Source organism: Scyliorhinus canicula, chromosome 3 (assembly GCF_902713615.1).
Source record: "Scyliorhinus canicula chromosome 3, sScyCan1.1, whole genome shotgun sequence".
NCBI classification, from domain to species: Eukaryota; Metazoa; Chordata; class Chondrichthyes; order Carcharhiniformes; family Scyliorhinidae; genus Scyliorhinus; species Scyliorhinus canicula.
In genome coordinates this window covers 260220984-260246468 of record NC_052148.1, presented here as the reverse complement: position 1 = coordinate 260246468, position 25485 = coordinate 260220984, and the positions used below count along the sequence as shown (strand labels likewise).

At 49.1% G+C, this 25485-nt stretch overlaps 1 protein-coding gene across 5 annotated transcripts in view; it reads right to left on the bottom strand.

Annotated features, from left to right (window-relative positions):
- Positions 1-847: 847 nt before the first annotated feature.
- The window catches only part of LOC119963487, a 110330-nt gene continuing 85692 nt past the window's right edge, over positions 848-25485 (bottom strand). For all 5 annotated transcript variants that reach the window (XM_038792681.1, XM_038792682.1, XM_038792678.1 and 2 more), the window contains 3 exons: positions 24746-24905; positions 15571-22739; positions 848-2237 (listed from right to left, as the gene is read on the bottom strand). In XM_038792681.1, coding sequence (XP_038648609.1) covers positions 2160-2237; positions 15571-22739; positions 24746-24905 — 7407 coding nt within the window. In that variant the 3' untranslated portion in view covers positions 848-2159. The remainder of the gene's footprint in view (positions 2238-15570; positions 22740-24745; positions 24906-25485) is intronic.

Here is a 25485-nt window from a genome sequence, read left to right as displayed (position 1 = left end):
TAAGTTTGCATTCACCTGAGGGATGGATGATGTTTCAGTGCACAGAAACACGTCTGAAACTAGTTCACATGGAATATTTGGAAACTGTTTCTGAAATGTTACAAAAGCTGATAGGTGTTACCCATGGCTCACTCGCACCTCTGTCACAGAGTCACAAGTTTGGGTGGCACTCCACAGGCTTGATAAAATAATCCAGATTGACATTCTAGCTTTTGTAGCATTTCAGAAACAGTTTCCAAATATTCCATGTGAACTAGGTAAGTTTCAGACGTGTTTCTGTGCACTGAAACATCATCCATCCCTCAGGTGAATGCAAACTTAATTCATACTGCAGGATGCCAATGGCGGAGGTGCTATTGTTCTGTTAACTCCCTTCACAGGCTGTCATTTTGTAGAAGACCAGGGGTTTTTTTTCTCGGTGTCCTGGCTAATATTTATAACTCCACCAACCTTGCTAAAACAGATGATCTAGTTTTATCTCATTGTTGTTTATGGGACATTACTGTGTGCCTATTGGCTGCTGTTGTTTCCTCAATGCAACAGTGACATCACTAAAACTGTTGGTCAGTGGCTCTGCAACATCCTGAAGTTGTGAAACGTGCTATATAAATGCAAATTCTTTGTCACTCAGTTTCAGGATTGGATGACTTCATGTGGTGTTTTGTAACGTTGAGCAAAGCCTTAAAGTAGATCGTCTAAGAATAGTGAAGTTTTCCCCAGTCGTGTAATTCTCTGTGATTCATTAATATGAATTAAGTCATTTCTGCGGATGTTGTGTAAGGTATGCATTTTATTGGCTTACGATAGACCTCCTCAACCCGAGCCCAATAAAGTAAAGGCCTCAAAATAACTTTGCTTTTCAAAGCTTTTTTAATAAAGCACTTAACATAGGCACTATACGAAATGTGTATTTCCATCAAATGCAAAAACTTAGTAAGGTAGAAAAATACACACAAGCTCACGTTTCTTAATAGGTGGCACACATCACACCGACGTGCGCCACTCAGAATCATTAACAGTGACAGTGGGATGAAAAAGTTATGCATCATTGCAACATCTTCACATTCATCTCGCAGATCGAGACAAAAAAAAAGAACATTCAACAATGCAAGCAGCCATGACAAGTATATCAGGAATCGGAATTTTCCCATGACTGGTTTACACAATTAAAAAAAATATCTGACACCGTGTGTATTTTTTTGGCATTTAACAAATTAGAGAAAACTCAAGTGGGAACGACAGACTTTTAAGAATTGTCTCAGAGTGCTCTAGTATGGTGTACTTCAGGAAAAAAAATGCCACGTTAGCATTTGTTACTCCTCTCTGTTATAAACAGAGGGAAGACCTGCCTGCTGAAAGCAACCCCCCCCCCAGCCATTTGCAAATTCCGGCATCCTTCTTGAAAATACCACATTAGAAAACTCACCACAAAATAACTATGTTTTCGGATTAAACTTTTGTCCCATTTTTGGATTTTCTTCAAAGCCAACCACAATTAAAACACACAATTAAACAAACATGGCAAAAATAAATTACTGAATTAAAACACCAAACAGTACATCGGCAAAAATCATGTTCATCTCCCAGCAACTTCGTTTCTGTCGTGTTCAAAAAGTTGAAGTTATCTCCCATTGCCTTGCACCAAGTCCACAGACCTCGGTCAAACTACTGGTAGTCTTCAGAGGGACAGAATAAACCACTTTCCTATTCAAATAAATTAAAACCCATTTAACACATTGTAAACGTGCTCCCAGTTAAACTAGTGGAAAATTCAAAGTTCACATTTGCTGTGCTCTGTTCCACTCCTGTGTTATAAAGACCTATTGGTATTATTTTAACTTGTGATTCCATTGATGAGGCATTTACTTTGACCTGCCACCCATGTTTTCTTTGGTCCAGTTTTATGCATTTACAAACAAGTATGAACTAATGTATGGAGTTCCCCCACTATACTATTTATTTTAACACGTACGGACTACATTGTATTTACTCCCTAGTTACTCACAATGAAAAGCAAGTAAAACATGTAATCCTACTTCAAATATCAATCCATTTTTACCAAGATCATGTTTGTTTGTAGGTTTATTGATTTAGTGTGAAAATGTTCACCCTGCTATGTGGTTTTGTGATAGTCCTTGTCATTCCAACTTAAATACAGATCAGGAAGTGCACAGCGGAGCTTGACGTGGATGGGAGGATGTTTGGCACTCTGGGCTCTTCAGGTTGTTGCCCGTGACCTACAAATTTAAAACATTTATTTTTATTTTGCAAAATAAAGAAAACAATTTTTAAAAAGGGAATAGGTAATGACAATAAAAACAGATGAATGAAAATGAAATGAAATCCGCTTATTGTCACGAGTAGGCTTGAATGAAGTTACTGTGAAAAGCCCCTAGTCGCCACATTCCGGCGCCTGACCGGGGAGGCTGGTACGGGAATCGAACCGTGCTGCTGGCCTGCTTGAAAAGCCAGCGATTTAGCCTTGTGAGCTAAACCATAAATAACCATAAATCATAGGGCCCAATCAGGTTAACTCTATCTCATAGCTGCCCCATGATGATCTTCCAAAAATGTGGGACATAGGGTTTAGAGGACAGTTAGTGAAGGGGGGTGTCCTGAGATGAGATCCCTTAAAACCGGCTAGCTAGGATAATACTAGAATAGTTCTACATAAGTTAGTTTATTGAGGATTGGGACAATTCATAGAAATGTGAATACCGGGGCAGCACAGTAGCATAGTGGTTAGAACAGTTGCTTCACAGCTCCAGGGTCCCAGGTTCGATTCCCGGCTTGGATCACTGTCTGTGCGGAGTCTGCACGTTCTCCCCGTGTCTGCGTGGGTTTCCTCCGGGTGCTCCGGTTTCCTCCCACATCCAAAGATGTGCAGATTAGGTGGATTGGCCATGATAAATTGCCCTTAGTGTTCAAAAAGTTTGGGTAGGGTTACTGGGAGGTGTGGGCTTGGGCAGGGTGCCCTTTCCAAGGGCCAGCGCAGACTCAATGGGCCAAATGGCTTCCTTCTGCACTGTAAATTCTATGAAATGATACCCAGTTATCATTATTAACCATTAAACATTTATTTTTAGAACATAGCAGTAACAAGCATTTAAACTCCTGCTAAAAGTAGTAGCTACAATGCATGATGGGATTTAAGCGAGCTAACTTGCCCATGTTTTTAAGACAAACAGGATTAGACAGAAATAGTGTGGTCAGCAATAACACAGTGAGCTCAGTAAGCAGTTTTAATCAGTGCCCCAACATCCTGTCTCAGACAATCCATGGTGTGAAGAGGAACCAACTTCAGCATCCTGCCCCTAGACGAACAATGAAGTGGGCAGGAACTGGCTGTGATAAGTAACATGGGAATGGCAGCAAAACAAACTCATAATGGATAAAGTGTCCTGGTAAAGAACAGGTGGCAGGATAGGGTTAAATCATGAGTTGACCACAGTCACCATATTGCTTAAAGTAACCTTCATTGGTCAATATAAAATTGACAGCTCCAAGGATTGGATCAAGTCCAACAGGGGTGGGCTACTGATTTTTAGAAAATTGTATTATTGGGGCACCAGTGTAAAGCAGAGTGGTTTTGGCATTTATCCAAATCATTCTTCCTGTACATGGACTAAGTTTGGAAAAATAAAGCCGTCTTAACCAGAGTTGATGTGCCGGCAGGTCTGTGTGTTCAGCTGAGTTTTAACTAAAAGGGAGGAACCCCACGTAAAAGCCAGCTCAGTACTCAGTTCTTGACAACGCTCCTACCATTAGGGTTGAGGTGGAGTTGTCTAACATTTTCCAGTTTCCACCATAGATTCTCACATCCTGCTGCCAGATCTTTGAAAGAGGTATCTGGTCAATCCCACTGCCTTGATCTTTCCGTTTATTTTAAATTGTGTTTACTGGTTACCCTTCATCCTGCTAGAGGAATAGCTCCTTTTATTTACTCCATTTGAAGCCCTTCACAGAAACAGATAGAAAATAGGGTGAGCCCACCATTTATTATGATCATCCAATTCAAATACCTGATCCCACCTTCTCCCCATATCCTTTGATTCCCTTCATCCCAAGTTCTATATGCAACTCCTTCTTGAAATCAGAGGTGGGATTCTCCGTCCCCCCCACCCCCTTCTCCGGTGTGCCCCCGCCTGCAGCGGGATTCTCCATTCCCACAGCCGGTCAATATTGTTCCCCATTGTGGCCATCCCACGCCGTCGGGAAACCTGCGGGCATGGGCGCGCTGCCAGCAAAGTGAAGGATCCCGCCGACGGAGAATACCGCAGCATATGGGCAAGATTCTCAGGCCTCGTTGCGCAAGTGTAACAAGGTCAATGAATAGTGGAAGAGGCCAAAAATGAGATCCTCGCCAGGCGCCAGTCAGTTTGCAACCAGCTTGCTTCCATAGGCAAAATTGGGATCTTGCCATGGCGAGAAACCAATTATCACCACTTAAGCCTCATTTCCATCCATTTAAAGAGAGCCACCCCATATCCAACGGCCTCCTGTCATTCAGCAGCCTCCCCAGCAAGCGGTTACGCCATTTCGTATTCCTTTTTAAAAACATGAACCTGGTGGAAGGGCTTCTGTGGGGAGCCAAGGAGGTGAGAAGTCATCTTGGCTGACAGGCAAAGAGCCCGGGTGCGGTGGACTTGCCATCCCAGTGCTCGGTGGGGACGCTTGGCTGGGTGTGGAAGACCCTCCGCAGGGGTGGGGGGGGGGGGGGGGGGGGGGTGCACCCTAGGGGGCAAACGCTCGCGGCACAACCATGCCAACCCCTGGATCATGTGTACCCGTTCCGGGGGGCAACCCCGAGTGTGGTCCCGGCGAATCAGCTGGCGCGCCTTTATTTGCGACGAGAATCCCTTGAGGCCGTGTTAACGGGACCAATTAACGTTGAATTGCATTGGAGGCCTCGCTGGGCTGAGCACCGGGAAGCTGGCGGCTGATCCCGTTCGCTCCCGCACTTAGAACTTTTTCCGGAGAATTGCGCCCTATGTTTTGGTATCAACTGCTTCCTGAGGTAGCAAATTCCACAGGCTCACCACTCTCTGGGTGAAGAAATCTCTTCCCATCTCAGTCCTAAAAGGTTTACCCTGTATCCTTCGACCATGACCCCTGGTCTGGACAACCTCACCATCGGGACCATCTTTCCTGCATCTACCCTGTCTAATTCTGTTCGAATTTTATAGATTTCTATGACATCTCCAGTCATTCTTCTGAACTCCAGCGAACATAATCCGAACCAACTTAATCTCTCCTCGTATGTCAGTTTTGCTATCCCAGGAATCAGTCTGGTAAACCTTTGCTGCACTCCCTCTATAGCAAAAACATCCTTCCTCAGATAAGGAGACCAAAGCTGCTCACAATACTCCAGGTGTGGCCTCACTAAGGCCCTGTACAATTGCAGCAAGACATCGCTGCTCCTGTACTCAAAGTACTTGTGAACACCTCTATGAAAGTCACCCGTAAACGTCTCGAAGGAGAACAATCCAAGTTTCTCTCGTTTCTTCACATAACTGAAGTTACGTATTCATCTAAATGGTCTGAAAATCAGATTGACTCTGTTCTGGGTGTGTGATACGATCTCACCTCTTTGGATTTGTTCTAAGCATTCTGCCCTGGCAATCCTCTGCACCAGCGGCAATAAACGTTCTGTAAACTCCCAGGTGCCCCTTTTTCAGCCTTGTCTTAATCATGACACCTTTCTGGCCAAGCGTCTTGAGCTTCAGACTTGTTTCAAGGACCACTCTACAGCCAGCATACTTTGAAGCACCTCCCAATCTGACAGTCACGGTCACGGAGAGGGACCAGAGCCATAATATCGAGGCCTAAACACAAAGTTCCCAAGGGATGCTCTTTGGCTGATACTGGATGGCACACATGTGACATACACTTTGCCCGGAATATCAGAAGACCCAGATATTCCATTGTAGTTGGAACCATCACTTGAGTCGGGCACCAGAGGTAGATCCAGAGGAGGATTTTTTTCTTTATTCTTTCATGGGATGTGGGCACTGCTAGCAAGGCCAGCGTTTGACTGCCATCCCTAATCACCCTTGAACTGAATGGCTTGCATTGCAGAGGGCAGTTAAGAGGCAACCACATATTGGGAGTCCGGAATCATATGTAGGCCTGACTTGTTAAGGATGGCAGATTTCCTTCCCTTGGCACATATAGGCACCAACGATATAGGTAAGAAAACAGGAAGAGGTCCTACAAGCTGAATTTAGGAAGATAGGTGTTCAACTAAAAAGCAGGACCTCAAAGGTAGTAATCTCAGGATTGGCTGCCAGTACCATGTGCTTGTCTAGAGTAGTAAAGGCAGGATGGCTAAGGTGAATATGTGGCTTGAGGGATGGTGCAAGAGGGAGGGATTCAAATTCCTGGGACATTGGAACCAGTTCTGGGAGAGGTGGGACCAGTACAAACTGGACAGTCTGCACCTGGGCAGGACTGGAACCAATGGCCTTGGAGGAGTGTGTTTGCTCATGCTGTTGGGGAGGGTTTTTAAAAATCTGGCAGGGGCATGGGAACCAATGCAGGAAGTTGGAGGGAAGTAAGGTGGGGACAGAAACAAAAGGCTGTAAAGGGAAATGTGGAAGGCAGAGAAACCAAAAAAAAAAATCAAAAAGGGTCACATTACATCATAATTTTAAAAGGGTAAAAAAAAATTAAGACGCTGTGTCTCAATGCGCGGAGCATTTGTAATAAGGTTGATGAATTAACTACGCTGACAATAGTTTTAAAAAAAATTTAGAGTACCCAATTCGTTTTTTCCAATTAAGGGGCAATTTAGCGTGGCCAATCCACCTACCCTGCACATCTTTGGGTTGTGTGGGCGCAAACACGGGGAGAATGTGCAAACTCCACACGGACAGTGACCCAGTGTCGGGATCGAACCTGGGACCTCGGCGCCTTGAGGCTGCAGTGCTAACCACTGCGCCACTGTGCTGCCCATACGCTGACAATCATTAACGGATATGATGTCATTGGGATCACGGAGACCTGGCTTCAGATTGACTAAGGATGGGAACTCAACATCCAGGGGTATTCAATATTGGGGAGAAACAAAAGGAAAGGAAAGGGAGGTGGGGTAGCGTTGCTGGTTAAAGAGGAGGTTCACGTAATAGTAAGGAAGGACATTAGCCTGGATGATGCGGAATCTATATGGATTGAGCTGCGGAACACAAAAGGGCAAAAAATGTTTGTGGGAGTTGCGTACAGACCACCAAACAGCAGTAATGTTGGGGATGGCATCAAACAGGAAATTAGAGATGCAGCAGTTATTATGGCTGACTTCAATCTGCATATTGATTGGGCTAATCAAACTGACAGCAATGCGATGGAGCAGCATTTCCTGGAATGTAAAGGGATGGTTTTCTTGACCAATATGTTGAGGAACCAATAGAGAGCAGGCCATCCTAGACTGAGTATTGTGCAGAGAGGATTAATTTGCAGCTTTGTGATGTGGGATCTTTTAGGGAAGAGTGACACAGCTAAGTCTGAGACTCGGGTCCTGAACTTAAAGAAAGCTAACTTTGATGGCTTGAGACGTGCATTGGCTAGGATAAGCTGGCAAAGGATACTTAACGGAATGACGATGGATAGGCAATGGCAGACATTTAAAGAACACATTTTTAAAAATGTTTTAAATTTTTTTTTAATTTTAGAGTACCTGATGCACGATCAATTGCACAAAGACTTGAGTTGGGTATAACTGAGGCTTTATTGCTCGAAGATGCATGGCCTCCCACAGCAGCTGGTGAAATGGCTGCAACATGGAGGACACACCCATTTATACTCCACGTACTGGGCGGAGCCAGCAGGCAGGGACTACCGACGGACCTGTAGTACAGGTCCTGCCATACATCACCTAATATAGGTGCAACAGTGGTTTACCACATTCACCCCCTGTTAAAACTGAGTCCAGCGGTGGTGGTGGAGAACTATATACAACAAATGAGTTATACATTTACAATATTGGAGAGAAGAAAAATGTCTTTTGAAGTCCAGTGGACCACTTAAAGGTTTAACCGGTCCGGGGCCTTGATGTGCCGCTGGAAGTGACGCAGTGGCGGCGGCGATGCCGATGCTGATCTGATCTTCGGTGGCTCCGGGAGCATGCCAAAATCCTTTTCATCCTCGGCCGTGGGAGGACGGATGGTTCTGGGGGGGGGTTGCGGCTGGGAGCACCGGGGGAGGGGAGGGTGGCGCCGGGCCGGAGGGGTGTGTGTGTGTGTGTAACGTGCTGGTGCCAGGTCCCTAAGGGAGACAGTATCCCGGCGGCCGGCGGGGCACGCCACGTAGGCATACTGGGGGTTTGCATGGAGCAATTGCACCCTCTCCACCAATGGGTCCGCCTTGTGGAGTCGAACGTGCCTACGGAGCAGGACGGGTCCTGGAGCTGCAAGCCAAGTCGGGAGCGACACCCCGGATGTGGACTTCCTGGGGAAGGCAAAGAGAAGTTCATGGGGTGTGTTGTTAGTGGCAGTGCACAGTAGTGACCGAATGGAGTGTAGTGCATCAGGGAGGACCTCCTGCCAGCGGGAGGCCGGGAGGTTCCTGGACCGTAGGGCCAGTTGGACGGCCCTCCATACCGTACCGTTCTCCCACTCTACTTGTCCGTTTCCCCGGGGGTTGTAGCTTCTCGTCCTGCTGGAGGCGAAACCCCTGCTGAGCAGGAACTGACGTAGCTCATCACTCATGAATGAGGATCCCGTCACTGTGGATGTAGGCGGGGAAGCCGAACAGAGCGAAGATTCTGTTGAGGGCCTTGATGACGGTGGCAGATGTCATATCGGGGCATGGGATGGCAAAGGGGAATCTGGAGTACTCATCGACCGCACTGAGAAAATATGTGTTACGGTCGGTGGAGGGGAGGGGCCCTTTGAAATCCACGCTGAGGTGCTCAAAGGGGTGGGAGGCCTTCAGCAGGCGTGCGCGTCCGGCACAGACCTGGCAGTCCCTGGTGACTGTCCGTACTTCCTCGACGGAGTAGGGCCTTTATGAAATGGTACAACCGTGTGACACCCGGGTGACAAAGGCTGTCATGCAGGGTCCAGAGTAGGTCTACCTGTGTGCTGGCACATGTACCTTGGGATAGGGCGTCTGGGGGCTCGTTGAGCTTACTGGAGCGATACAAAATCTCGTAACTGTAGGTGGAGAGCTCGATCATTCTTGCCCCGCTGTGTGTTATTGAACATGAAGGCTACCGACCGTTGGTCAGTGAGGAGCGTGAGTCTCCTACCAGCCAGGTAATGCCTCCAATGCCGCACAGTTTCAACGATAGCTTGGGCCTCTTTTTCGACGGATGAGTGCCAAATTTCTGAGGCATGAAGGGCGCGGGAAAAGAATGCCACGGGTCTGCCTGCCTGATTGAGGGTGGCAGCTAGGGCAACGTCTGATGCGTCGCTCTTTACTTGAAAGGGCAGAGTCTCGTCTACTGCGTGCACCCCGGCCTTGGCGATATCGACTCTGATACGGGCGAAGGCCTGTTGTGCCTCGGCCGTCAGGGGAAAATAGGTTGACTGTATGAGTGGGCGGGCCTTGTCCGCATAGTTTTGGACCCACTGAGCATAGTACGAAAAGAACCCCAGGCAGTGTTTGAGGGCCTTGGGGCAGTGGGGGAGGGGGAACTCCATGAGGGGGCGCACGGTCGGGATCGGGCCCCAGAACTCCGTTCTGGACCACATAGCCGAGGATGGCTAAGCGGGTCGTGCTAAACATGCACTTCTCCTTGTTGTAGGTGAGGTTGAGGAGAGTGGCGGTGTGGAGAAATTTGGCAAGGTTGTCGATGTGGTTCTGCTGGTCATGGCCGCAGATGGTGACGTTGTCTAGGTACAGAAAGGTGGCCCGCAAACTGTACCGGTCGACCATTCAGTCCATCTCCCTTTGGAAGATCGAGACCCCGTTGGTGACGCCGAAGGGAACCCTGAGGAAGTGATAGAGGCGGCCGCCTGCCTCGAAGGTGGTCTGATTTACGAATTGGGAGCTGGTGGTAGGCGGATTTGAGGTCTACCGTTGAGAAGACCCGGTACTGTGCAATGTGATTGACCATATCAGATATGCGTGGGAGGGGGTATGCGTCGAGCTGCATGTACCGATTGATGGTCTGGCTGTAGTCCACGACCATTCTGTGTTTCTCCCCAGTTTTAACTACTACCACTTGGGTTCTCCAGGGGCTGTTGCTGGCCTCGATGATGCCTTCCTGAAGCAACCGCTGGATCTCAGACCTGATGAAGGTCCTGTCCTGGGTGCTGTACCGTCTGCTCCTGGTGGCGACGGGTTTGCAATCTGAGGTTAGATTTGCGAAGAGGGAAGGCGGATCGACCTTTAGGGTCGCAAAGCCGCAAACAGTGAGGGGTGGTAGGGGCCCACCGAATTTCAGGGTTAGGCTCTGGAGGTTGCACTGGAAGTCCAGGCCAAGTAGTAGGGCAGCACAGATGTTAGGGAGGAGGTAGAGGCGGAAGCCGTTGAATTCTACGCCTTTGACCTTGAGTGTGACTGTACAGTACCCCCGGATTGCTATGGAATGGGATCCGGATGCCAGGGAGATTTTTTGGTTGGCTGGGTGTACCGCGAGGGAGCAGCGCCTTACCGTATCCGGGTGGATGAAACTTTCGGTGCTCCCGGAGTCCAGCAGGCAAGAGGTCACGTGTCCGTTGATTTTAACGCTGGTTGATGCGGTGGCCAGGTTGTACGGACGAGACTGGTCGATGGTCACTGAGGCGGGTCGTGGTCGGTCGTCGCTGGAGTCGGATGATGGGGAGCCCGGGGGGCACAGGTCCTGGAACGCTGGTGGTGCCCATGTGCCGTGGGGGAGACAAGATGGCGGCGCCTGAAGATCTTAAGAAGGACAAAATGGCGGTGCCCATGGGCTGCACGTGGCGGGGGTTGAACAAGATGGTGGCGCCCTCTGGCCGCGCTTGGTCTGAGGGGGATAAGATGGCGGTGCTCACTGGCCGCGCTTGGTCTGAGGGGGAGAAGATGGCGGCACCCACTGGCCGCTCGTGGCCCGGGGAGGTGAAGATGGCGGCGCCAATTGTCCGTAAACGAGGGTGGTGGGGGCGTTAGCGGCGACTGCGCGGGCCTGGGACACCCTTCTTGCCGCAAGCCTTACAAAGGGCAGCGCGGGTCGGGCAGCGTTGGCGGGGGTGTTTCTGCTGGCCGCAAAAATAACATCGGGGACTTGCGGGGTTCTGGGCTGGCGCGTGGCGCAGGCGTATTGGTTGGGTAAGGCCCCCGCTGGGACGGCCGTCTGTGGGGTCCATGATGCGTAGGAGGGGTGGGCCGCGCAGCTGTGGGTGTAGGCTTGAATGTTGTGCGAGGCGACTGTCATAGAGAGCGCTAGCTTCTTTGTCTCTGCTAGGTCAAGCGTGGCCCCTTCTAACAGTCGCTGGCGTATGAGGTCCGACCTAATCCCTGTAACAAAAGCGTCCCGCATGAGGAGGTTTGAATGTTCATTGGCCGTGACGGCCTGACAGTCACAGTCCCGGACGAGTGGGATTAGGGCCTGCCAGAAGTCTTCCATGGACTCACCAGGGAGTTGAGAGCGAGTGGCAAGTATGTGCCTGGCGAAGAGCGTGTTCGTCGTCTGAGCGTAATTCTCTTTGAGAAGCGTTGTGGTTTTGGCATAGTTCGGCACGTCCTGGATTAGCAGAAAGACACTGGAGCTCAACCTTGAGTACAGGATCTGTATCTTTTGAGCCTCCGGAACAGGGCTTGGCGCCGAGTTGATGTAGCCTCGAAACAAGCTAGCCAGTGCTGAAAGTCCTTTTTGGCACCGCTTGAATGAGGATCCAGCTGCAGGCTATCCGGTTTGATACAGAGGTCCATCTTTTGAAAATTTTAGAGCAATAAATTGATGCACGATCAATTGCACAAAGACTTGAGTTGGGTACAACTGAGGCTTTATTGCTCTAAGATGCGTGGCCTCCCACAGCAGCTGGCGAAATGGCTGCAGCATGGAGGACACACACATTTATACTCTTCCTACTGGACGGAGCCAGCAGGCAGGTACTACCGACGTACCTGTAGTAAAGGTCCTACCATACATCACCTAATATAGGTGCAACAGTGGTTTACCACAGTACCCAATTTTTTTTTTTCAAAATAAGGGCCAATTTAGCACAGTCAATCCACCTGCGTTGCATATGATTGCGTTGGGGGGGAGGGGGGTGAGACCCACGCAGACACGCTGAGAATGTGCGAACTCCACACGGCCAGTGACCCGGGGCCGGGATCGAACCCGGGTCCTGGGCACCATGAGGCAGCAGTGGTTTAAAGAACACATGGATGAACTTCAGCAATTATACATCCCTATCTGGCACAAGAGTAAGATGGGGAAGGTGACTCAACCATGGCTAACAAGAAAAATCAGGGATAGTGTTAAAAGCAAAGAGGAGGCATATAAATTGGCCTGAAAAAGCAGCAAGCCTGAGAACTGGGAGAAATGTAACATTCAGCAGAGGAGGACAAAAGGTTTAATTCAGAAGGGGAAAATAGAATATAAATCAGCTTGCAGAAAATATAAAAATTGACTGCAAAAGCTTCTATAGATATATGAATAGAAAAAGACTGGGGAAGACAAATGTAGGTCCCTTACAGTTAGGATCAGGTGAATTCATAATGGGCAACAAACAGATGGCAGACCAGTTGAACAAATACCTTGGATCTGTCTTCACCAAGGAGGACACAAATAACCTTCTGGAAATACCAGGGGACAGAGGGTCTAGCATGAAGGCAGAACTAAAGGAAATCCTTAATAGTCAGGAAATTGTATTGAGGAAATTGAAGGGATTAAAACCCGTTAAGTCCCCAGGACCTGATGCTCTGCATCCCAGAGTACTTAAGTAAGTGGCCTGAGAAATAGTGAACGCATTGGTGATCATTTTCCAGCATTCTATACACTCTGGAAGAGTTCCAATGGATTGGAGGATAGCTAATGTAACCCCACATTTTAAAAAAGGAGGGAGAGAGAAAACGGAGAATTATAGGCCGGTTAACCTGACATCGGTGGTGGGGAAGATGCTGGAGTCAATTCTTAAGGATGAAATAACTGAGCATTTGGAAAGTGGGGACAGGATCGGTCCAAGTCAGCATGGATTCTCTAAAGAGAAATCATGCTTGACAAGTCTTCTGGAATTTCTTGAGGATGACCAGGGTGAACCAGTGGATGTTGTGTACCTGGACTTTCGAAAGGCTTTTTAAAAGTCCCACACAAAAGGGACGAAATTCTCCGACCCCCAGCAGGGTCGGAGAATCGCCTGGGGCCGCCGAAAATCCCGCCCCCGCCGTGGCAGAGATTCTCCGCCACCCGGGAAGTGGCGGGGGCGGGAATCTCGCCACTCCGATCGGAGAGGCCCCTGCGGTGATTCTCCGGCCCGGATGGGCCAAAGTCCCACCGCTGGGAAGCCTCTCCCGCCGCCGAGGTTTGAACCACCTCTGGAACAGCGGGATCAGCGGCGCGAGCGGGGCCCCAGGGTCCTGGGGGGGGGGGGGGCGATCGAACCCCGGGGGGGGGGGGGGGGTGCCCCCACGGTGGCTTGGCCCGCGATCAGGGCCCCCCGCTCAGACTCCGGGCCAGTGCCCTGGGTGCACTATTTCTCCTCCACGGCCGCCACGGCCTCCGCCATGGCGGAAGCGGAAGAGAACCCCACATGCGCCGGCAGTGACGGCCAGCCCCGCTGCCGGGGGCGCCGGTTTTTTGCGCCGGTCTTCTGGTCTCAACCGCTCCGGCACGGGGCTGGCCCCCAAAGGTGGGGAGAATTCCCCACCTTTGGGGAGGCCCGACCCCTGAGTGGTTGGCGCCACTCCCCTACGCCGGGACCCTCCGTCACGCCGGGTAGGGGAGAATCCCGCCCAAGATTAGTGAGCAAAATTAAAGTTCATGGTATTGAGGGTAATGTATTGGTGCGGTTAGATAACTGGTTTGCAGACAGGAAGCAGAGAGTGGAAATAAACGGGTCCTTTTCAGAATGGCAGGCAGTGACTAGTGGGGTACCGCAGGATTCAGTGCTGGGACCCCAGCCATTCACAATATACATTAATGATTTGGACGAAGGAATTGCATGCAATATCTCCAAATTTGCAGAGGACACTAAGCTGGGTGGCAGTGTGCGCTGTGAGGAGGATGCAGAGAGGCTGCAGGGTGACTTGGACAAGCTGGCTGAGTGGGCAAATACTTGGCAAATGCAATATAATGGGGATAAATGTGAAGTTATCCACTTTGGTTGCAAAAACAGAACGGTAGATTTTTATTTGAGTGGTGGCAGTTTAGGAACTGGACGGCAGGACGGACATATGAAGAAAGACTGGGTCGGCTGGGCCTGTACTCACTGGAGTTTAGAAGAATGAGAAGGGATCTCATAGAAACATATAAAATCCTGATAGGACTGGACAGGCTAGATGCGTGAAGAATGTTCCCGAAGTGGGGATGTCCAGATGGTCACAGCCTAAGAATAAGGGGTAAGCCATTCAGGACTGAGATGAGGAAGAACTTCTTCTCTCAGAGGGTTGTGAACTTGTGGAACTCTCTCCACCACAGAGAGCGGTTGGGGCCAGTCCATTGGAGAAATTCAAGAGGGAGCTGGACGTGGCCCTTCTGGCTAAAGGGATCAAGGGGAATGGAGAAAAGCAGGAGGGAATACTGAATTTGCATGATCAGCCTTGATTATATTCAATGGTAGTGCAGGCTCGAAGGGCCGAATGGCTTACTCCTGAACCTATTTTCTATGTTTCTAAAGGGCATTAGTGAGCCAGATGGGTTTTTTCAATTCATGACCATTGCCATCACTGAGTCTAGCTTTATGTTCCAGATCTACAATCGGTGATAGTGTCATGGTTACTGTTACTGAGAATAGCTTTATAATTCCTGATTTTATTTATTGAATAATTCAATGCCGTGGTGGGGTTTGAATCCATGTCCCCACAGCATTAGCCCTGGTCTCTGAGTGATTAGATTATTGGTCTGGTGACAATACCACCATTTCCTCCAAATTGTTGCGCTTCCCGTCCTTTCCTGATCTGCCACCCCCGGGATTGCAGGACAAGGTGTCGTAGAAGAGATTGGAGAGCAGGGTGTCAGAGGTATATAAGGAATTGATGGATTGGGAGGGCACCCCGATAGGAGTAGTTAGGCGAAAGCAGGAGGAGGAGCTGGGGGTTGAGCTGGAGGCTGGGCTATGGGAGGAAGCTTTGAGATGGGTGAATGGGTCCTCCTCGTGCGCCAGGCTGAGTCTCATTCAATTTAAGGTAGTCCATAGGGCCCATATGACAGTGGCTAGAAATTGACGGTGAAATTTGACATGCCTAGCTGTTCAATGATGGTGTGCTAATGTCGTCCTTTATTGGACCCCCAGCCTTTCCTTTCCCATCTCTCCCCACCTTAATTAAAGGATTTGAGAAGAGGATGGGCTCATGGGGTCAAGGCCAGGTCTTGTGTGTGAAAGATAAACACCAACATGGAGTTAAAGAGCCTGCTTCTATACTGCAATTCCTGTGCAATTCTACGGAAAGTATTCCACTGAAGTGTTACCAACTCACTTTCCACAGGTACTAAAATCAGAATCTTACCATCTTTTGCTTATTGAAGGGAGGGTCATCAGCTTCATGATCTTCCTGGTTTTGAAAGAATGGAGAGTCACAAAACTGTCTTTTCCTCATGTTGACCAACTGCACAGTGTGTCTCTTGCAACCTGCCTGTATACTCCACTGAAGCTCGCCCGCACAAATCGGGCTGTTCCCAATCTTGGGTGAAGTTTGAATTGTCTTGGAGTCCTCCAGCATCTTCCTTTTCTTACTATTTTGTTGCATCTGGTAGGTGAGAATGTGAAGGGTCGAGGTGCTGCTTTCGGAAACCACTTGTCTCATGTCCATAATGCTCTTCATCGCTTCCATGATATGTGCCATCTTCCCCAAGTCTTTCTTAGGCGCCTTGACTAACTTCTCCAGAACCTGCACTAGCTGCCTGTAGTTGTGTGTCAAGTCCGACTCGGTGTAGCCATAGTTTATGGATGCTGTATAAGGGACAGCATTCACATACGTTTTCACACCAATGTTGTGTTGCCGCACGTATTTTTTAACGGCCATAATCTCGGACAGCTCTCGTGACAGAAGCTGAACTGCGTAGGTATAATTGGTACTTTGTTTGTACTCGAAGATTAAATCCAGTTCTTGCTGCAGCGTAGAAATTGCGCGTTCGAGCGCTTCGGCGGGATCATGCAAATATTTCTCGCGGAATAATGAGAAGATGGAGGTGTCTTGTTGATTGTGAAGAAGTTCAGGGAGTAAGGCCGGGTCAAACCACAGCATCCCTCTGTACGTTTGCTGGTTCAGCTGGTGTGCCATGAGGTTCTTCAGATAGTGAACTGTTTCATATATCATGATTAGCTCAATGTAGATCTCCACAGTTTCAGGGTTTAAGAGGATGGGGTTGATATTGTCAGCAGTAAACTTGGCTGGAAAACTGGCTTCGGTCAGTAGGATGTTCTCTGATTCAACCTCCTGCAGCACTTGGAAAAGCTTCATCAGCGCGCCCAGTTGATCTTCACATTTGACCAAGAGTTGCTCTAGCTCTTCCTTCTGGGCGACCCGTGAACGCTCCAGGATTTTCCCAACAGAGCCAAACTGGTCCAAAAGGAGACAGAAGGAATTCCTGTGGGGGTCACCAAGTCCGGAGACTGGCTGCCCTGGGAGCTGACCGTCTGCTGATGGGAGCGCAGCCTGGCCAGCAGACTCCAGGAGCTTGCCGTCACTGGGCGATGGGTCTGCCTGTTCGGAGCCGCCAACAGCCATTTTCCTGGAGGCCAAGCTGCTGTATCGGTTGTACATCATGCACAATGCATTCCTGTTCAGCTCCAGGATCAGCCCTTTCATCTTATCCTTCTGACTGCTGCCCATTCCCATTTGGGTCAAACCGTTGTTCAGCTGGTGGCGTTTTGCCCTCTTCTCCCAAACCAGCACCTTGGCAGCACTGAACTGCATGTGCTCCAGACCAAACCACCAGAGTTCTTCATTCGCCGCCAGGCAGCTGTGGATGGTGCGGGTTTTGGCATTTACAAAATCGACCACGGTCCACAAATGGAACAGTTTGGCCACGTCCTGCTGCTCCTCGGGCAGGCTGGTGTGTCCGTTTATCGCCGTCCAAACATGCCTGCGTAGGGCTTCTAAACTTTCCACATCATCGCCGTAGTTAATACTAGATGTTAATGGGACAGAAAGGCAAAATGAGCAGCAGTCAGAGATGCTCTGCATTACTGCCGAGCATTCCTCCAATTCCCGTCTGTGTTTGAGGTAGACATAATAGGCATTTTTCCCTTTAGTTTCCGTATGGCAGGATTTCAGTACCTGAGCACGATAGTCACTTAGTGCTTCAAAGCAGTTATTCTGGACTCTTTCTTGGAAAGAAGGATACAGTATTGACTGCTGCTGATAGCCTGCTTTCTCACTCAGTAAGTCGCCGTATAAAGTCTCATCGTACCACAGGAGGCTCCGAAATGTTGGTAGACCCCGCAGGAAACGAATCTTATTTTCCAAGAACTGCACCGTCTCCATCATCATCTGGAGCTCCACGTACGGATGGAGCGCGCTTGGCTTTAAGTGCACAGCCTTGACCGTGTTCTGCATGCTATTTCGCAGAAACCAGTCTCTGCAAACGAAGGCGTCTGCAAAGCGCTCGCCCTGCGAGAGCTCGAAGCTTGAGATGAATGGAGGCAGCATCTTCTCGCAGTTCAGCTTCAATCTTTCCAAGTTGCCCAGCAAAGACGTGCTGTCAGCTTGCTGCAAAATCTCAGAGATTTTAGCGACAAGACTTCCAGGTGACTGTCCTTCTTTCCCACTCTGTGGCGGGTGGTTTTCCCCCACCATCCTCCCCGTGCACACACTCAGCTCTCTGACACTGCCTGCCTTCTGACTGATCGCAGTCTGCCTCCTTTCTGTCAAAGCAGATTCGCTGTCTGAAGCGATTTCCCCTTCCTCCCTCTCCACTTTGGGATCATCCTCATTTTTGGATTCGATCCTGGGATCTTCTCCTTGGGATTTTAGCGTGCGGGGTCTGTCCTGGAAAGTTGCAGGTTGAGATTGCGTGTGGGCGCCCGTTACCCGGGGGTGGGCGGTGTGTGCCGTTCTGCCACTCGGTGCAGGGGATGGTGCAACCTTCCGTGGAGCAGGGCGTTCCAGGTTTGCTCCACTGCTTTCGCTGTTGGCGACGCAGTATTCAGTCCGATATTCTGCACTGAACTCAAGTTGAGGTTTGAGCTTTGGAATATCCACTTGGAATTCCGTTATTCTCAATGCAACACAAGGTCCAGCAGCTACTGTCCGCAACGAGCCATCCAAGCTGCCATCCAGTTGTGTCAATTCTCTTATCTGGGATTCTCCAGGGACAGGTTGAATGGGACATCCCACCCTGACACTTCGATAAAGACCTTCCAGTTTTGTGTCAAGGTGTGATGTTATCTCCAGGGAGTCGATCTGCAGTTCCACCTGCTGGGGGCTATCTGCCCCAGGTTTTAGGGGCGGTTTAGATATCCTGGGAGGAGCTGGAGCACCCAAACTTTGAAACTGGCCGGGAAATCCCATTCCTGATCCAGCATGTTTACTGTCGGCCGTTCCATCTTTGACCTGCATCCCTCCGAATTCACACTGGAAGTTTTGAGATCGCCGATTTTCAAATTGGCCCTCTGCTCCTGGCAGCTCAATGGGCGATTTGATCTGATGGCTTTGTCCCAGAGAGCCCACTGTTTGGAAAGCAAGGGGAGTTTTCACTTCTTGGGGCTGGTCCGAGTGTTCTGCCGTTTGAGGGTCCAAGCCAGATTCTACTGCCAGGCAGACGACAGGAAATTCCGTTATCGATTCAGTCCCGGTTTCTTCCCCAACAGACAGCCCATCCTCTGGGGAGTCGACATGCAGTTCCATTTGGCATTCCTCAAGTTTGCTGCTGGATGGGGATTGCCACGATCTGGTTCCTGCTGGATGCTGTATTAAGTCACCACTCACCAGATGATGTTGAGCTGGTGTGGACTCGTCTTGAGAGTCAATAATAGGCGGGTTCGTCCATTCAGACAGTCCAACTGGAGGCTTAGTTTCACAAGGTTTGAATCCTTGGGAATAATTCTGGTTTGAATGCGCCCCAGTCTCTTTGCTGATGACACAGTGGGGGTGTATTTTTGTCGTGGCGTTTTGAAATGTTCCGGAATCTGCTCTGCTTATCCTGCAGGCCAGTGTTTCCTCTGCAGTTTTATTGGTGTCCTGGACACGTGTAGTTTTCTTGTCTTTGCTGGGCTCTCTCCTGAGCCCTGTACTTGGCTCCCCCTTACAGAGTTGCTCACAACGCTGGCGTGGAACCCCCAACACCTTCACATGTTTTTGCACTTTGAATTTACTGCCTTTTGGGGCCAATTCTCTCTTGGGCCGATGCCGGTGTCTTTTATGATACCCTTGGCCGTCGGCATCACAGCTTTCCCAGAAAGTATTGCAGTTACTCTGGTAGGATTTTGGCAGCGGATTCTGGCTCATTCCCACACCGATTCTTTTCACAATTTCCGAAGACTTACCGACTCTCTCATAAGCTTTGTTTAAGTTAGTCACCGCTTTGGTGAGCAGCTTAGCCAGTCGGCTGTTTTTGCTTAAGGAGGCTTCACTGGACAAAACACTTGCCACTTGCGCAATTTGCCTTTTGCAGTTGAGAAAGGCACAGATACGCCCTTCATCGGGAGAAGGGAGATTTCCCGTGGAGCCGGTGTCACTCCCTTGGACTTTCCCATTAATGCTTCCTGTTGGGCGTATTCCCACATATGGGACACACTTTGCAGATGTCCCTGGGTGAACCAGTGCCGGGGCTTTATGGTTTGGGAACCTTTGTGTCTGGAGTATTGACTGTACATTATCATCGGAACCCAATGAGTCTCTGGGTTCACCAGCAAGTTGAGCTGAGCTGCCCATTTTAATGTCTTTGTGTTGGCTGTTTCTGAGGGATGGAACTCCTTTCTCTTGGCTGGCTGCAGCTTTCTTTATTTTGTTCACGTCAGATTCCACATGCCGAGCATGGTCGTTTGAGGTAACCTTTGAATGGTCCTTTAAGCCACTGATTTTCTTACGATGGGCATTCAACTCTTTTGTGCACTTGTCCTGCGGTTTCAATGCTGATTTCTTCCTGCCCTTGTTCTTGACCTCAGTTAATTTGCGCAAGTTGTCACTTAATGCACTGGCAAATTCGCCTTTGGATTTATGTGTGTGCATGCCCCGGGCACCACCATCCGATTCATTCAGAAACTCCACCTCTGCTATTCTCTCCGTATTGTCAGGTGCCGTGGCCTTCTTGTTAGATTGGATGTTTGTCAACTGTCCAACATACGTTGCTTCCCCTTTGTAAGTGGGAAGAATACCCCGTGGAAGCTGTTTATTCAAGGGCAATGCGCAGAGCAAATCTTCCCGCGTACAGTTCTCGCTAGGCTGGGGACGTGGGCCACTTGATAGTTTATTTAATATATGCTGCCAATCATTTTTAGATGTGAGCTCACAAGTATCATCATCTGTACTTGCGAAAACGTGGTTTAGCTCTTTGCTCGCGACCTGCAATGCATCTTTAGATTCAACCTTTTTCACCGTGGGGGCAGGTTTATTGGTTCCTGTGACCAAAGCTCCCTTACAATCTCTCCCTGCTGTTTTTACAGGTGTTTCGGTTTGGGTTTCAGTGCTGTTTCTCAACTGTGTGCATCGTTTTGCAGAGTGTCCTGAACAGCTACCATTTGGAACGTGTATCAATGTGTGATGCTGATTGTATTCTGCAACAGAATCACCGTTTGCCATCACCTGCAGACGAGGAATCGCCGTTTGGCTGCCTGGGGTTAGCAATTCTGCGCGGATGGATGAGGAATCCTGCTGGTTCCTTGCATCTGGACCATCTGCAAACTCTGGACAATGACGGGTCAGTTGACCGAATGTAGTTTCTGCTGGAGGTGGGATCTGCTGACCAATGCTGTTGGCAATTGCGGCCGCTGAGGCCAGTTCTGGACCTGCTTTCAGCTCATTCTCTTCTGACCTCTCGAACAGATTTTCCCATTCAATCCGCGCCGCTAGGAAATCGAGCAAAGAGTCCACGTTGGGTGGTTCGTCCTGAGCTTCGTCTGTGTATTTACTGGAGGCGACTTCCTCCAGCTGGAAGTTGGAAAACAACCTGTCCTCGCTGAACTCTCCATTTTCCCAAGGGCTTGGCATGTCTTCTGAAGCCACTATTTCTTCCTTTAACCCAACATTCATGTTCGTCTCGGAGATCTCCACTACTGTAGGTGCACCATACCCATAGGCAATCTGCACACGTTGATCAGGCGAGTGATCAACAGTGCTTAGGAAGCTGAGCTGTGTTGATTCATTGCTGATATGAATGTCTTTGCTGGGGATAATAGGTGAAGAGTCTATCTGCCTCTGGGACTCGGTGGCTACTGATGCATCCTCAACTATGCTTGTTTCATTATCATCAAGAGAGCTTTGCAGCTCTCTCTTCCATTCTCCAGCCGTATTGCCAGATTCAGGAACATGTTCTTCGGTCAGGTCAAATCTCTTTGTTGTTACATTCTCTGCGCTGTGCGAGATTCCACCGGCGGCACAGCTCAAATCACCTAACTGGTTGCTCTGCACGCCTCCCGCCTGTTTATCATTCGCCCCCTTTGAATCAGAGAGTGTGGTTTCAGTTTGCCCGCGTCCCTTAGACTCTGCGAGACAGTCAGCAGTGGCACTAAAGGCCGGCTCCGCACTGCAGCCAGACGAACCACCTCCATGTGTGAGCGCACAGGAGCAGGGTTGCAGAGCTGCTCCTGTGGAAACAGGCGAGCTGTGTGGATAAGCAAGGTCGTGCGATCTGGGCACGGTGGCCCTGCAGCATTTGTCGAGGCCCAGCTCACTCTGGTATCTTTCATAATACTTCTCGTATTTCTTCAGCCTGCAGTAGAAGGCCTTTCTGTCTATCCTGCTCAACTTCTTCAGTGCCTGAATCTTGGAGACTCTCTCCTTGTCACACAGTACCAAGAAGGCTGAATACTTTTGCAACTTTTGCTTGACCTCGCTTTCGTATAACTTTATGTCTTCAAAAAAGGGTTCGTCCAAGGGTTTGTTGTCCGTGCTGGATTTGGGTGGAATGTTGTTTATTTGTACACCCGAGTTCATTTTCTCATCTAACCCGTTTATCAAAGTGAGGCCACTGTCTTGATTTGCTGTCTTTAACGCCTGCTGATTAGCAGTTTGAGAAAGGACTGCCGTGATATCCGGGGTGCTCTGCAAGCTGACCCCAGCCCCTGCAGCCACTGCTCTTGACACTGGCAGAGGTGCCAGCTCCCCTTGCTCCATTGCTGAATTCTGGAACCGTGCTGGCTCTCGCACAGTCCTATCAACTGCTCGAGGGCCGGCTTCAGCCGCACACAGCAACTGTGCAGGAGTGGAGGAACAAGCTTTCAGGAAGCAAAGAGTCTTCATTAGGCTGTTAATACTGTAAAGGGGTTCGATGGGCAGAGGAACAGGCTTGGGAATGGAGCAATCCTTTTCACCCTCTGCACAGCTGGGCCGCTTCAGTAGCCTTGGATCCTGGTTGGTTTTGGATGTTACCACTTTGCCAAGATTATTAACAGGAGAGGATGGAACGGGCGGAGCTGGAGCCTCTTTCTTTTTCCCAAAACGGTGGAAGACCACTTTGGCATTCTTTCCTCGGCCAAGTCTTTGAGCGACCGTACAGCTCCCCAGTTTCGGCACCTCTGTTAAAATAGGATAATGGAAGAAATAAAAGCTCAAATTAGATCAAATTTTTCGGTTATAAACATCCTACCCTATTCAGCAACATATATATGCCAATTATCCTCTCCAACAGGGTCCCAAATACCTTGGTCCTTTGGAATAATTTTCATTCCAATCCTGCTGGAATTGAAGTGAAGGGCTGGAAAACAGGCTGAATTGTGGCTTCCCAGCCTTACACGGGGGATTCCGACAGATTTTCTTTGATGTTTGGGGTGGTGGGGGTTGGGGAGGTGTGACGGTGTGGAAGAAACCTCAGCCACTCCCAAACAAAAACACAAGGCAACTCAAGTGTGGGACCAGAGATCCCCTACACCCACCATCTTCAGCCTCTGAGAGACTTGACTGACCTTCAAAAGTCAATACACTCAGAAGAGGCCTGAGACATGGTGGATGATGGGACCCACCTTGGGGGGAGGGGGGAGAGAGGAGAAGAGGCACAAAGTCTGTCTTTTGAAGGGAAACCCCAACACTTCTCAAACCCAACCCCAGGGGTGTGGCAGCAGTTACCAGACTTCCTGATCTGTGGAGAAAGGCTGATACCCATAATGACATGGACCACACTCGATGAGCCCCACCTACCCCAATGAGTTTGCCACCAGAGGGTACAAACCCAATTGGTGTCAAGATCACAGCACAAACAGCGGCAGGATATAAGCATTAAAGCATTGGCCACTGGACGGCAGATCCAGACAACTTTCTGTACACTGAGATTCCTTTCTGCTCCCTTTTTATATTCTAACGTTACTACTGGCTCTGGTTCTGGTGCAGAGGTAGCTCATCTCAGTGGGCTGAATGGGTGACAATGCTGCTGTTGTTGGCATCAGAGACACTGCTTTGGGGAAGATAAGATCTGCTGGCCTTGCTGCCACTGATAGTTCTTCAAGGATGCCTGCTTAATGTCTAATGTATGGGGATGCCATGTGAGAATGGGATAGGATGTGCCTGAGGTAGACCAGCTGGCCAAATAGCCAATGTTTAGCTGACGTATTGAGCATGACCCCCTTGGGCAAGTTGCTGAAGAGTACCTGAAAACCCAGATTCAATGGCCTAGGTAGGGGAAGACCGATGGAGAGAAATATGAAAGAAGCCAACAAGCCAGTCTACAAGTTACATCTTGCATCATGCCCAAAACCTAACCGCATTAGTAACCCACCAAAGCCCACAGCACAAATGTGGTCCCACCTTGACGTGCAAGCCTGGGATCTTGGCCTGGGTGCCCGGAAAACATCTGGCTCCTTCATAACTGGGCGCAGTGTGTGTGAAGAGGGAAGGTCAGATTAAAGGTAGAGGAGGAAGCTATTCAGCTCCTCAAGCCTATTCCAGAATTCAATTGGATCATGAGATGGGATCATCTCCATTTACCTGCTTCTAATCAACATCCCTTGATATCATTACACAACAAAGACCAAAAGACCACAAACCTGGAAGTTCCAATTGTTCCAGGCATTGTAGCCTTTTGGAGGAGACAGTTTCCGATACCCACTGCTATTTTTTTATGAAAAAGTGCTCCCTAATGACCTGAATGACCCGACTCTGATGTCAAAGTTGTTTCTCCTTGTTTTGGATTTCCCAACTAGAGGAAATGGTTTCTCTGTCACTGACACGCTGAAATCCCTTTAACATCTGATTAACTCTCCCCCTCTTTAATTCAAGGGAATGTGACAGGTACCTGCAACCTGGCCTCTTCATTTAACCCTTCAAGTCCTGCTTTCCTTTGGGTAAACCCACGTTCGATCCCACAAAAAATTTATATGTGGAGACAATGGTATGGGCTGGCATTCTGTCTGGCCAGTGCCACTTCCACGAACCCCGATTTTACAAGTGTCCACATAGTTAGCGTGCCAAAACCAGTTTGCCAAGGCGATCCTGGGTGTTGCTATAGGGATCAGGCCAGAGGTCAGTGGTGGAACGGGATTAAGCCAGCGCAGAAAGGCCGAGGGTGTTTGGGCCCAAAGTTTTTCCTTACCACACAGCGGAGTGCTTGTTGCAACCGAACCAAACCGCAAAGGTGCCACAGCAGCTTTCACCTCTTGACCTACGAACCTCGCTGTAACAAAAGCATAAGGCAGGCACTGCCTCGGGAATTCCATCGTCTCACACAAATCATTGAATTCGTATAAGTAAACCTAAACATGGTAGACACAATAAGAGGAATGTCGTTAAAATGAATGCAACAACAAAGCTCTCTAAATTTAGGAATTGTGCCTGTGACTGGGAAGATTTCGCATGTCACCATTATTTAAGAACAGTAAGAAGTCTTACAACACCAGGTTAAAGTCCAACAGGTTTGTTTCGAATCACTAGTTTTCGGAGCATAGTTCCTTCATCAGGTGAGTGATCACCTTCATTGCTCACCTGATGAAGGAGCTGCGCTCCGAAAGCTAGTGATTCAAAACAAACCTGTTGGACTTTAACCTGATGTTGTAAGACTTCTTACTGTGCCCACCCCAGTCCAATGCCAGCATCGCCACTTAAGAAGGGAGGGGGAAAATGTAAATCTACAGAGCTGTTGTGTGCCATGAAAGATTATCCCAAGAGAATCAGCACGGACTTTGTGATGGGCTGGTCATGTCTGATTAATCTGACTGAATGTTTCGAGGATGGAACTGGCATGGTGAATAGAGAAGTGTCCATGTCTCTGTCCCACATGAACCTCCAGAAGGCATTTAGTAATGTTCTGCACAAGAGATTATTAAACACCAAAAT